This window comes from Neltuma alba, unplaced genomic scaffold, assembly GCF_004799145.2.
Source record: "Neltuma alba isolate B1F8T4 unplaced genomic scaffold, ASM479914v2 tig00012665_pilon, whole genome shotgun sequence".
In the NCBI taxonomy this organism is placed as follows: domain Eukaryota; kingdom Viridiplantae; phylum Streptophyta; class Magnoliopsida; order Fabales; family Fabaceae; genus Neltuma; species Neltuma alba.
In genome coordinates this window covers 99741-114038 of record NW_021637098.1, presented here as the reverse complement: position 1 = coordinate 114038, position 14298 = coordinate 99741, and the positions used below count along the sequence as shown (strand labels likewise).

At 38.4% G+C, this 14298-nt stretch overlaps 1 protein-coding gene, 1 long non-coding RNA gene and 1 pseudogene across 2 annotated transcripts; 1 reads left to right on the top strand and 2 right to left on the bottom strand.

The window, feature by feature from the left end:
• Positions 1–463: 463 nt before the first annotated feature.
• Positions 464–780, bottom strand: LOC114729710 (uncharacterized). Its single transcript, XR_003738767.1, has 2 exons — positions 745–780; positions 464–559 (listed from the first exon to the last, which is right to left on the bottom strand). It is a non-coding gene; the product is annotated as an uncharacterized LOC114729710 (long non-coding RNA).
• A 1374-nt stretch (positions 781–2154) lies between these two features.
• Positions 2155–4067, top strand: LOC114729702 (F-box protein At1g47056-like; annotated as a pseudogene).
• Positions 4068–6063: 1996 nt separating this feature from the next.
• On the bottom strand, positions 6064–9169 carry LOC114729716 (mannose-P-dolichol utilization defect 1 protein homolog 2-like). Its single transcript, XM_028916750.1, has 8 exons — positions 8952–9169; positions 8377–8530; positions 7997–8069; positions 7834–7900; positions 7637–7696; positions 7138–7198; positions 7013–7054; positions 6064–6419 (listed from the first exon to the last, which is right to left on the bottom strand). The coding sequence occupies exons 1-8, from the start codon at positions 9096–9098 to the stop codon at positions 6316–6318; spliced, it is 708 nt and encodes a 235-aa protein (XP_028772583.1). The 5' UTR covers positions 9099–9169; the 3' UTR covers positions 6064–6315.
• Positions 9170–14298: the final 5129 nt, after the last annotated feature.

The window sequence follows — 14298 nt, the reverse complement described above, 5'->3', positions numbered from 1 at the left end:
TTGTCGCCATTTTTTCTGCCTTTTCCTATTCTAGCAACATTTTTGAGGGTTCATTCAGAAAGGAAGAACATCGAACGATTGAACCATACAGAATATAGTCACAAAGATTTCCCCATCAAATATCAAGGATAAAGTACGGACTAATGCCAAGACGCTAACGAGCATTCGGCATATTTTGTAGCTCGAGTTCATAAGATGAAGTTTTTTTCCCCCTTAATATACAGTCATCAAAGGCAGAGGTAAGGCCTACATCTAATACTTACTGGCAGCATGACCATGTAGAACCGGGTATCAGCATTATAGCAGATTATATGCTTTATCACTCAAACTATGAATATAAAATCATACTTGGGCCAATTCGAGACAACAAATAAAATAACAAAAATTCAGTCACTGCACTGGAATGTAGTCAAAGCACACCATAATGAGAATGTTATAGGTCCCACCAAAGTTGGCCTCGGAATTAAATAAAGCTGAAAGTATTCAGAGAGAAAGATGGCACAGCTGATCCCGTGGATGTTCCTATAGAAGTGGTAACGTTACTCATAGCTAGCATATTCTGAACCAAATACAAGCAACTAGGTTGTAAATAAACCGACATTCTATAATCTATTGGAAAGTAATCAGTGACGTGGCATTAATTAATTAATAAAATTAAAAAGAAACGAGCATGGCTATATATTTCTGCTTGGTGCTTACACAGGAAATGAAAGCAAAGTTATACTATTGCAGTGAAAAGCTTACCATAATGGATTGAATGCCACATGCAACTTTATCTTGGAACGTGGATGGTAGGCAAGAAGGTTATCAGCCACAGCTTTCTCATCCTCAACAGTCAGTCTCTCCCATCCATGTACCTAACTAAGGAAATCAACTGAGAAGTCAGGGAGAGGGAATTGAGAAAGAGAATGATTGAGGCATCATGGCGTGAGGAATGTTTTACCTACCTAGGTGAGTGAAGAATATGCTTGGTGAGCAGAAGGATAGGCTCAATGTCCCTGAGGATCTCCGCTTCTTTGTTTCTCCATTTCCGATAATCCCACGTCGCCTCCCTTGGGCTTGGCGTCGGCGAGTTAGCTCTCAGACTCCCCATATTAACACCACTCACTTTCTCTTCTGCTTGTCGCCAATATGCTATACTGCGGCATACCGGATGAGGTCTCGCACCGATTCCGCCGGTGATCCCTTGGTAGTTAAGCCCCTGAATTCCACTGAGAAGAAGACAAGCTGCCATTTCAGTTTATTTTCTTCGAGGAATCGGTTAGACACCAAATATTATCTCCCCCATTTTATTCATATTTTTTGGGCTTTCGGTTCTGAGAAATTGGACCAAACTATTCTGGGCTAGGCCCATTTAGCTTGACTCTGGACTCCTTTTTAGTGCCTCTGGACCTCTAGTTTTAAACAGGATGAACAGGTACCATATTTAGGGATCTCCTAATGCGTGCCTGTCTCATTAATTGACTACAGATTAAATAACGACATAAAAATAGGCAGGCGATGATTATTATATGATCTGATAAGATTGAATTAGTGTCGTTTTAAACATTAAAAAAGAAAGCATCATCCTCAACATCATCGCTGATGCTTGCAACTGATATGAAAGCTGCATGCTACGGTAGAATTCGGGCCTCAAACTTGCCGAAGATCAAATTTTGTTCACATCTTGCTGTAGATTCAATATTGGACGTCAGTTATCGTGCATATTGAAACTGATGGTAAGAGGCGATGATGATCTGTTTTGTGCGCAGAAGATTGCAGAAACGTGTGTGATCTTCAACAAGGGAAGGGCTGATTTGATAGTTCAACGTTCAAGGCTTATCCACCTGCATTACGTGCCTGTGTTATGTTTCAATATTTTTTTATTTGTACATATAAAATGGTCTATTTCAGTGAATGACGTGCCTGCACGGCGTAACAACCATATTGATTACCCACTTCCTTATCTGGAAAATTTTTCTCATACTTACACGTGTACTCACCACAAAAATCCTCATATTTAATTAAAAATAAAATAGAAGTCGCCAATGTGAGGGAGGGGCCATGTCATTAGTCCCGTGAGCTGGTCCGCACGGGATATTGCTTTTTTTGAAAAATTTCAAGACCGACGAAAGCTTGACAGACTCCAGAAAGGCGGAATGAAATCTGCGTTCATGTCCGTCTCGGAAAATTGGAACCCGCGCTCCGCGACATGAGAACCTCTGCCTTTCCCTCCGCCGAGCTCCACTGAGATTGTGGCTGCTCATCTCCTCCGTCTTTCCCAGAAATCGCCGTGGATGGGCCAGGCAACGTCCACGCCCGCAATTGCGTGCCGTCGCCAAAATTCTCACGGCTCCCGCTCCAAGACCAGATCAACGGCCCTGGTTTCTCCGATGCTCGCCGATGACTGCGACGATTCCTTTCATGAGGTTGTCGATTCCGTCCCTGACTTCATCTCTGATCTTCCCGATGAGTGCCTGGCTTGCATTTTTCAGTCGCTGAGCTCCGCCGACCGCAACCGCTGCTCTCTGGTATGCCGGCGGTGGCTCAGGATCGAGGGCCAGAGCCGTCCCCGTCTCTCCCTCAACGCACCATCGGATCTCCTCCCCGTTATTCCTTCACTTTTCTCTCGTTTCGATTCCGTCACGAAGCTCGCTTTAAAATGCGACCGTAGATCTGTGAGCATTGGGGACGAGGCGCTTCTCCTCATTTCTGAACGATGCCCTAATCTGACCCGCTTAAAACTCCGGGCCTGCCGTGAACTCACGGATGCTGGCATGGGGGCCTTTGCCAAGAACTGCAAGGGTTTGAAGAAGCTTTCCTGTGGATCTTGCACTTTCGGATCCAAGGGGATGAACGCAGTGCTCGATAATTGTCCGGCTCTCGAAGAGTTATCAGTGAAGCGTCTCCGCGGAATTACCGATGCAGCTGCTGCTGAACCAATTGGACCCGGTTGTCGCAGCGTCATCCCTTAAAACTCTTTGCTTGAAAGAGCTTTACAATGGACAGTGTTTTGGGTCTCTTATTCTCGGCTCAAAGAATCTAAGGACTTTGAAGCTTTTCAGGTGCTCTGGTGATTGGGATAAGCTTTTTAAACTTCTAGCGGACGGAGTGCCAAGTATGGTTGAAGTCCACCTTGAGAGGCTCCAGATTAGTGATATCGGCCTCGTGGCAATCTCGAACTGTTCGAATCTAGAAATATTGCATCTTGTCAAGACCCCTGAGTGCACAAACTTAGGGCTTGCTGCCATAGCTGATCGGTGTAAGCTACTACGTAAACTTCATATCGATGGATGGAAGGCTAATCGTATAGGTGATGAAGGTTTGATGGCAGTTGCTAGATGTTGCCCTAATCTGCAAGAACTGGTCCTTATTGGTGTTAATCCCACTAAAGCGAGCTTGGAAATGCTGGCATCCAATTGCCATAATCTAGAGAGACTGGCGCTATGTGGAAGTGATACAGTTGGTGATGATGAGATATCGTGCATTGCTGCAAAATGTATAGCCCTGAAGAAACTCTGTATTAAGAGCTGCCCCGTCTCTGATCATGGCATGGAAGCACTAGCTAGTGGATGCCCAAATTTAGTGAAAGTGAAGGTTAAGAAGTGTAAGGCTGTAACACTTGAAGGTGCAGATTGGTTGAGATTAAGTAGGGCATCACTTGCTGTTAATCTAGATACTGGCGAAACTGAACAGCAGGATGCCAGTGCTAGTGATGGTGCAGCGCAGGATAACGCCGGAGAATTTCAACCAATCCCCAGTCAAGCAGCAGCATCGGCCACTATTGCATCCAGCAGTTCTGGCCGATCTACATTCAAGTCAAGGTTAGGACTTTTGTCTGGGAAGAGTTTAGTGGCTTGCACTTTAAGAAGGTGGGCAAGTGGCAATAGTAGTTCCCGGCATGTTTAAACGCGGAAACTTGAATAATATGCCAAAGCAAAAGCAATCCTAACCTTTGTTCAGTTTCATCATTGTGTTGTATCACTTGATTTTCTCTCGTTATATCTAAATTTTCATTCATGCTGTGTGCTGTTGATTGTTTTTTGAGTTGAATCTTCACAGCTGGAAGTGACAATCACATTTTTTTACTCCCAAATTTCTTTGGTGTCTGGTGCTGCCCAAGGACAGTACATCTTATCAATTAGATAGATGGGAAGCTGGACCCTCTTTGTCATGGAGGTTGAGGCTGATCGATGTCTAAAAGTGTTACATTGCTACAATTTGTTAAATGTTTTGTATCTAATGAGAGAAGATATACTTTACTTCTGCTTTTTCACGGGCGAGAAGAATGGTTGGTAAAAAAACTATTGCCGTGCGGTTTGATGCTCTAGCAATTATGTTGGCATCTGTTTCTTGTGCTGTTTTCTTTTTCCTTTTGGTTTTTCCTTTTCGTCGCGATTTATGCGGTTATTTTTCAAAGCAATTGATATCTTGTACGATTAATAGACTGTTTTTGCATGAGTATGGCATGAGTTACCTCTCCCGGCTGAAGCCTGAAGGTGGTGGCATTTACTAGAATCGATGTTCAGATAAAAGGCGATAGCAGGACTACTATTTTTGTTTGATATAACCTTCCTTTTCTTTTTATTTTGTTGGTCTTAAATCCACCTTCCTCCTTATCTGCCCCATTTAATTATATGGCTTGTTTGGTGCAAAATAATAATCACTGTATTTGGGATTGAAGGTATTTGGAGGAACTGATCTTACTATCATTTATAAGGTCTAGGTACTTTTAGATGTGACTCAAATTTATTAATGTCTCTGCAATTCCAAATTTTATTATTTACTTTCTGGCCGTACTTGCTGCTTGTGAATGGGGCTTGTGGTAACTGTTACTTATTTCAGGACCCATTTTAATCAGTAGGAGGATTGCTAAATCTTGGTATTTAAGACACTAGAAAACCTTACGATCACAGGTTATTGGTTCTGTTAATATTAACGTTGTGTTTCTATGTGAATAGAAAATCTGTAGTGATCAAGTGCTCTTGGACGCTTGTCTTTTTGTGCTGTCTTCACTGTGATGAGCTCGTCCTGGACATGCCTGTAATTTCTATGCTTGATTCTCAGTTCTCACCTAACCAACTCTTGTTGGGAAGGTGCCGAACTGCCGCTGCCTGCAAAATTCGCAATTGCGATTGTCATGTTGGTAAGCAGGACAATTATTTAGGCGAAAGTCAACTTGTTCAATCACCCGATTGATGTATATATTAGGCATTCAGGTTGACGTGGCTTCCATTGGCTTTGATCGAGTACATGTTCAAACTACTTAATAATTGAACTATTCAAATTTGATGAGCACTTGAAATGGACGCGAACACCAGGCAAAATGACTGATGATTATTGGCTAATGATAATAATTTGTTTTTGTCAAAGCTAACAGTAAGAGTACATATTCCGCTACTGTCATTAGTGACGTGTAAGGGGGCAAATACACGAGAAAAGCCCTCCATCTAATCCATCTTTCCTTTTCTTTTTATTAAATCACTACAATATTAAGAATTATACCAATAAGTAATTTTCTTTAATTAGCCTATATTTATTTTAAAAAGAAAAGCCAATAGCACTAATTTAGTTATCTATTTCAATCAAAATCAGTCTTGGGTGGCCTAGACAAAAACACCGTAAAGGCCTGCTTGGTACGAAACGAAAATGGGTATGGGAGGAAGCGAGAAAAAGAAAAGAGGGGAGGAGGGGGGAGTGAGAGAATGTGTACAGGAATGGAGCTATGGAGATAGGAGAACTGTCATAGATATGAGAATATTTTTTTTTTTTAAATGAAATTATTTGTCATCTACCGAACACGATAAAAATGCTCCTCTCATTACCTTTTTACCCCCATATTTTTAAAGAATTTCCATATACTAACCTCACCATTGGCGCAGTCTAAATAAAATGTCACCCGCAATGGACACATGGTCGTCTAAAATGAGAAGCAGTATGACAGTCGGCAAGAGTTGAGCATTCATCTGCAAAGCGTGCATGTGCCAGGAGGAGGAGATTGGAAGCACAAAGTATGGGAGAGGGGGCAGTGATGGTAAATATCAAAGCAAACACAATGCTTAATGCAATAATAGGACCCGAATGGACAGCCATCAAGAACTTTTTGTGCAAGTCATTTTATTATAAAATAAATACGATAACTGAAACCAATATTATCGATTATGATGAGGAAGGAAACTATAACAACCTGAATCATTCCTTTTAAGTTACTGCCTGATAACCAATATTGTACAATCAATACAATAGAATCGAAAATAGTCTCCTTGAAACCAAACACAGCCTGCCTGCCTATTAGACGTTGAAAGTTGAGAACTCAGCATAAAATGACATAGAATTCTATTTGGTCTTCTTCTCCTTCCCAGCCCCAGGTTTCTGGTATATAACTATCTGACTCAAGATAGTAAAATTTGTTGCAACACCAAGTACAGAGCCCAGTATGACTTCAGAAGAATTAAGGAATCAGTCATAATTATCTCAGATATTAAAAGACGAATTCACAATAAGCAACGCTAGTGTACATCACAAAATAAAAAAAGTAGTCACTTCAATATGGATTACGGCTAAAGAGTTGAATAAAAGGAGGCAAGTCTAAAAGGAGGACACAATTTTTAAAATTCGTAAACTAAAGAATGAGGCTTGAATAGACACAAATCTAATAAATTTATTTCATTGGAGCACATCGAAGACTTGGTAGAAACCACCATAGGGCCAATTTCCAAAAGCCAATGTTCAACTTAATTAGCAAAATATGGTATAAAAAATGTGAATGGTTCACCAGAAGGAAGCTAAAAAACTGACATGAAGTAAATGAGAAAGAAAGGTTTTCCAACTGGCTAGCTGGAAACATCAGAAAGGGCAGTAAACAAGGAACTACATTTAGACCAACAAATATAGAATATACATATGCGTGTGTGTGTGTGATGAAACAGATCTCACCTCAATATCATCAACCCCAAAAATCTTATCTTACATGCATTGATGATGACAATGAGGAAAGGACATAAAAATAATGAAAATAAGGAAGCAAGGATACCACTAGTTGGCGCATTTTCCTGTATGCTGGTAAAGACTCTGACTGCAACAAACAAGGATAAGAACATTAATTTGCAAACACCCACAAGAAGCAAAACAAATCTCATAATAACCATACAGTCTTACCCATTGAGCCTCCAAAGTTCATGAATGATGTTAAGAAACTGAGTTCCCCAGTGCTTTTGCTCTGCAAATAAATATTTGAAGCAAAAAAAAATCATGTTACAATCCCCCCCCCCCCCCAAAAAAATGGACACATCATATTAAACAGCATAAAAACTTCAGCAGTGTCAACAGAATCCAAGCCATTTATAATAATACTTTAGCCGTATGTAATTAGCCCAAAACGAATCGTAGAACTTGTAAACTGATAATATAAACTAGTAATATAAATTGAAGATAGTGGCTTCTAGAAAGTAAATAATCTCCACTTAGTTATAAAGTCACTTATCATACAGATAACTCTACAATGACGGCATTCATTCGTGAAACTTCACCAAAAAAACAAAAAAAAGTCGTTGAAACTGCAGAGAACCCCAGTGTTTTCAGAACATATAATTACTAAAACTATTTAATTAATTTTATGGAAACTAGAAATTGCTCTCCAATTTATGGCTCCACTTACAGAAAAGTTTTTCCATATTTGCGGGATCCTGGCAAAGAGGAAAACTGCATGCTGGGATGCCTGCAACAGATAACATCATATCCACATTAGGAAATATGGACATAAAAAATTTAAAACAGAAGTAGAGAAATATACAATACGTAAGCACACGACTTTAAAGTGATGAAAATTCCAGTGCATAAGCGTTTACTACTCACATAGAGAGCTTCAAAGAGAAGAGGATTGATTTGACCAGCCAAGATAGTGGGCGCTACAGCACAATATCTGAAAACCATGTATCAAGGACAAGGTTGCGCATATTCATTTATCTTGCAGAATGAGCAGATAAGAACTTGGTGCCTTTGCAGGCAAGTAGGATACAGTAACGCCCGGATCCATGTTTTGGCACCCAATGGTTGAGAAAAGTAGTAGATTATAGCAACCAAAACTAAAGCTGTATCAGACAAGAATAGAAGGAAGCATGTCAGATTCCATTGACAATGTCAATGCACAAGAAAGCAATTCATGACGAAGAAGAGCTTTCCAAATATGCACGTTGTGTAACATGCTGATTCATGACATGAATCCTAGTCTAGTATTCTACACTAATTTCAGAACGTCAGATCTGTCTCTAAGAGTATTACATCATAACTACATGACAGTTGTGTATACATAATATTAAATAGTAATGGGCAGGATCAATGGAAGCAAGGATATATGAGAAATATGTGCAAGTAAAATTGCGGAAAATGTTAGTGCACCTTGGATTAAAAGAAACAATAGCTCCCCATAAGCTGAAAAAGGAAGCCCTTTGTGAAGACAGTAAGCTAGTGCTATGGTATAGCCAACAACTTCCAGCTCAAAAGATATCATGCTAAGGCCTCTCACACTTTTATGATTCAGAATTTTTAAGATCTGCATTTCATAATATTGAAGATAGTTGGAAATCTTGCCTGGAAAAACTAGACTTGGTTAAGCAATTCTTAGCAGCAAAATCTAAAGACCGCCCCGGCAGCACCAAGTCAATATTAGGAACAAATAAGGACAAAGATACACTAATGCGATGAATAAAATAATTGCTCAGTACAGCAGTTTCTGAGAGACACGTCCGCTATACCACTAATGATTTATCGTTCAGGAAACAGATCGCAATATTAACTACTGAAATAGAGGCCACAACGTTGTCCATACCGTTCAGTAATCACAATTGAAAGTTAAGGGCAAATATCATCGGCGAAACTTGTAAGAGATCCAATAAGAGGATCAGCGTGGGTTCTAGGGTTTCCGATCACTGTGAAAATAGGCTACTGAGAAGAATGAAAAAAGACGGGCGTACCTGGGGAAGTTTGACAGTAGTGGAAGCGGCAACGATGGCATAGCCGAGAAGCTTGGAAATAAGAGGTAGCAAGCAGTCCTTGTCTGGAAAGTGGCCATGGCGGAGAGATCCCACGGCACAGCTCACATCAATCCCCAGATAATCCATGCTCTCACAAGCAATTCCCCCAAACAATCTAACACTGTAGCACCTACTTTGCCCTGTGAATGGCTTCGGACGACGGTTATCGAAGCCTCAAATATCTGCCTAGTGCCGGGAAATCCATTTGGAAAGAAGATTTTGGCCCATAAAAGAAAAAGGATGTATTGGCGCGGAAATATTGACCCTCGTAAAAATTAACTAACATAATATTAGAAATATTAATTAAAAATAATTAATATGCAAGTACTTATAGTTTTAATTTTTAATCAGATTTCTATAATTTTTTTTACCATATCTTTATAATTTCACATATCTTTAATCAGGTCTTTATATTTTTTTTTATCAAACCCTGATTGTTTTACCTTATTTTTAATTACGTTCTTGTAGTTTTTATTCTTTATTTTATAAATAATAATATTTTATAAATAAGAAATTATTATAATAATATTATGTTAATATTATTTTAAATTTTTAGCTAAGCATATATATTATTTATTTTTCAATTCTGATTTTTATAACTATAAAATTCACATTATAATAATAAAAAATTTTAAAATTAGAATATAGTTATAAATAATTTATAGTTAATTATAATTGATTATTATGATTAATAATTAATTATTACATGATTATATTAATTATTTTGTCTAATTATATAATTATTAATTTAAAAATAAAATTAAGTTTAAAGAATAAAGTTAATAAATAATTTTTTTTAATACTAGAAAAGACCTAATTAAAAATAGGGGTGTTCACGGGATGGGACGGGACCTGGACAGGCCTGTCCCGGTCCTGTCCCGGTAAACAGGGATGAGACAAGGATTTTGTCCCATGTCCTATCCGGTCCCGATTCCCTTTTTTTAAAAAAAAATTATAATTTTTTATATAAATTTTGTTGTTATAATACTTATTTTTTATTGGACTTTTAAAGATAAAAACATTATAAAAAAATATTATATAGAAAACTCAGTTATATAGTATAAAAAAGGTGTAAAATTAATACTATAAAAAAAATACCCTAAAAAAACATTATATAATGACTTTATGAATTATTTTATTGAGGAATGAGGTTTTGTTGATATAATACTACAACTTAAGAGTTAAGAGCTACAAATCACCATAGAAATAAGAGTTATTATTAATCAATAAATTGAATAATTTAATAATAATTATTAATAAATAATTTAAAAAAAAACCCGGGACGGGACAGGATCCCGGTTACTATATCGTCCCGAAATTTTGTTTGTTCCGTCCCATCCCGAACTCACTAGGACCGGGACGAAACAAATTAAACACCTCTAATTAAAAAATAAGTAAAACTATAAGGACATGATAAAAAAAATAGAAGAACTTAATTAAAAATACATGAAAGTAAAAAGATTTGATTAAAAAATTTTATAAGGATTTAATTGAAAATCAAATAAAATTATAAATATCCAGAGATTAACTATTCCTATTAATTAATGATAAGTTATTCTCGAAGCCAGTAGAATTCTGACTCTTACTGGATATAATTGCATGTACAACCTCTGATCCAACATATAAATATTGTTTAACCAATCAAGAGCGTTAAAATTGATTAACTACTCAAATTTATCGGAAAAAAATGTAATACCAACTCAGACTTATTTATAAGAAATAATTTACGTAAATTGTTTAGGGCCTGGAAGTCGTACATTTTAATTTTACCCTGTAGGCCAGACAAGCCTCGTAATGAACTCTCACATCAAATTTAATGCTCTGATTCTTGTTATAGAGTACTGTTAATTATTTTTAAAAAAATACTTATAGTTAGATGAATGACAAAAATTCTTATAAATTTTTTTACAGAACAAGAAGAGTAGGGAACAAAGGTAAATAAAAGTACTGCTTATATTTTTAATCAGAAAAAAGAGTTATAAAAATACTTTCATTTGAAAAACGAAATTTGTAATGATGGTGAGTCTAAGAATGTCGAGAAAAATATAAAAGTAAAAATATTGAAATTCCCTGCCTCGGAGGAAAAACCAGCAGCACTGCTTCGATCATTTCATCTTCGCCCTTCTTCCGCGCCGCCGATCGACGAGCTCAAAGATTCACAAACAAATAAACATCAAGCAACGATAACGAGAACATAGACAGGCAGGGCACTACCAAAGCCCAAATTAGGCCCATATATGAGTTCATACCCGAAGGGCTTGGATGAGAGATGGGCCGTTAAAGCGCACAACTAAAATGCCCCAGGAGATTTTCTCCCTCGGTTGAACTCTTGATATGCCATTGCAAGTTTTTAACACATCATCCAACTTACTTGTCGATCTTTATGAACGGTGCTAGCTTATTTTATGAAAGCAGAATAAGAATTCTAAGGCTTGTTTGATTTTGTTTAAACCTATTTTGTAAACCACTTTTTGTCAAGCTGTTTTTTTTAAAATGATACCCCAAAAAAAAAAATCTGTTTATGTTACTTTAAAAGCAGTTTTAGAGTTGGGTAAAAGAAGTGGGCAGCGGTGGCTGCGAATAAAAATGGCTAATGGAGGTGGTCAATCATAGCTGACCAATGACTATGGCTGTTAACCAAGCAAACAAACAACAACAAGCCTTATCCCACTAGGTGGGGTCGGCTACATGAATCACACGACGCCATCGTGCTCTGTCAACAACCCAATCCTTAGATATGTTGTTGATTAGGAGGTCTCGTTCAATGACCTCATTCAGCGTTCTTCTCGGTCTTCCCCTGCCTCTTTTTATGGGACTCCATCTTGTTTGATCCACCCTCCTCACCGGGGCCTCCAAAGGCCTTCTCTGCACATGTTCAAACCATCTTAAGCGATTTTCAACCATTTTCTCTTGGATAGGTGCCACACCGACTCTTGTCCTGATCTTTTCATTTCGAATCCTATCTTTTCTTGTATGACCACACATCCATCTCAACATCCTCATTTCTGCTACTCCGACTTTGTGCTCTTGTTTTCCTTTTATTGCCCAACATTCACTACCATACATCATAGCTGGTCTTATAGCAGTCCGATAAAATTTTCCTTTAAGTTTCTCAGGTACCTTCTTATCGCAAATAACTCTGGTAGCTTTCCTCCACTTTAACCAGCCAGCTTGTATTCTATGAGAAATGTCTCCATCAATTTCCCCATCCTCCTGTATAATGGATCCTAGGTATTTAAACTTTGATACTTGAGGAATAATTTGCTCTCCCATCCTCACCTCCAAATCCCTATTACCTTGCCTCCCTTCAAAATCACAATGCATATATTCTGTTTTGTTCCTGCTCAAACGGAAACCTTTCGACTCCAAAGTCCTTCTCCATAACTCCAAACTAGTGTTAATCTCTTCTTTTGATTCCGCCATAAGAACTATATCATCCGCGAAGAGCATGGACTTAGGGATTCTTTCTTGAACAGGTTTAGTTAGAACATCCAGAACAATGTTGAACAAGTACGGACTCAGAGAGGATCCCTGATGTAGGCCAATATTAATAGGAAAGTCCTTTGTCTCCCCCCCAGGCGTCCTTACACTGGTAGTTACCGCCTCATACATATCTTGTATGACTTTGATATACGCAACCCGTACACTTTTCTTTTCCAAAGCCTTCCACAATACTTCTCTTGGCACACGATCATAAGCCTTTTCCAGGTCAATAAAAACCATATGTAAATCTCTTCTTTTACTTCTATATCTCTCCATTAACCCCCTTAGTAAATAGATTGCTTCCGATGTGGATCTCCCTGGCATAAATCCAAATTGGTTTTCCGAAATAGAAGTCTCCAACCTCAATCTATATTCCATCACTTTTTCCCACAACTTCATTGTATGACTCATAAGTTTTATCCCCCTGTAGCTTGCACAGTTTTGAATGTCTCCTTTATTCTTGTAAATAGGAACTAAAATGCTTTTCCTCCACTCATCCGGCATATTTTTATGGCTGTTAACCAAGATGGCCGACAAAAGACAATGGTAGCAGTCAATATTGGTTAGTGGCGGCGACCAAGGCGGCAACCAGTGATGATGTCCGATGATGGTCAGTGGTAGCCGGTAGTGGCTGGAGATGGTAGTTGACGGTGGCTAGTTGGCAGCAAATGGCAAACTCATCTCAGTCCTCAGAAGTCAGAATATTACACAACCCACTCTGTCCTGATCATTTAATATCAAGTACAAAACCAATCAAGCTAGCAGCTAAGGAAGCATACCGCTGGATTTAATCTTCTGTTTAAAAGGAATGGACCTCAAGCCTTTGCCCAGAGTCTTATCCACTTGAGCATTGGAAAATCAGTTACACCACCATATTGGATGGTTGGCCTACTCGTATCAGATCATATATGCATTTGCATGATGATCCACAGTAAATAGAATAAGACCACTTAGTCCTACAGAGCATCGCCTTAAGTCGAGCTTACGTTTTTATCACTTGAGTCTCTCGTTTATTTATTTCATTAGCAATTTGAAAAATCACGGGACTAGGATGCTGTTTTTGAGTTGAAGAGCCAGTTTATATTCTCATCTGTGTTGGCCATAACGATGAAGCCGTTATGATAATGTTGGTACGAAAATAAATAGGATTCAGAGCAACGGTTAACAGAAAGAGAGAAGAGAGGAGCATTTACGGTTGTTACCAGAGGGCGGGATAGATTAACAGTGGGTAGGAACATTAAGTATATAATCACATTGGCATTGACCCAGATTAAAAATGCATTATATGTCATGATTAGTAATGAGAAAAAAAGGCTGTCAAAGCTCACATTGGCATCGCAATGGCCAAGCCTTAGCCTTTTGGAGCTCTCAAAGGAAAAGCGGATCTGATAAGTTTAGAAATAATGAAGCCTATCAGACAAGAGTCTCCACCAATAGGGAGTTCATGTTGGAAAGCTACGTGAGAATAGAGATAAGAAAGGAATGGGGTGAGAAATTGAATAACTTCCCAATGCAGTAGTGGTGGGCTTTCGTGCCCCACATAACGTAGCTGTCAATCCATTTAGTTGCCCAACCCATAGGGTGCATCTTCATATGCATCGCCCCCCACCCCCTCTTCTAATTTCAACGCTTAGCCTGGACCACTCTTCCTTTCTCAATTTGAGTAAGTCCACCTTTCCCTCCCTGCATTTTATCTATTTTACTTGCTTCAAACTTAGTTAGCAAAGCAATGACAAATATAATTCTTCCTTTGAAAGCAGACTTTGTATCTTGATGCTTTATCGTTGAATTCTTTTTCCTGATC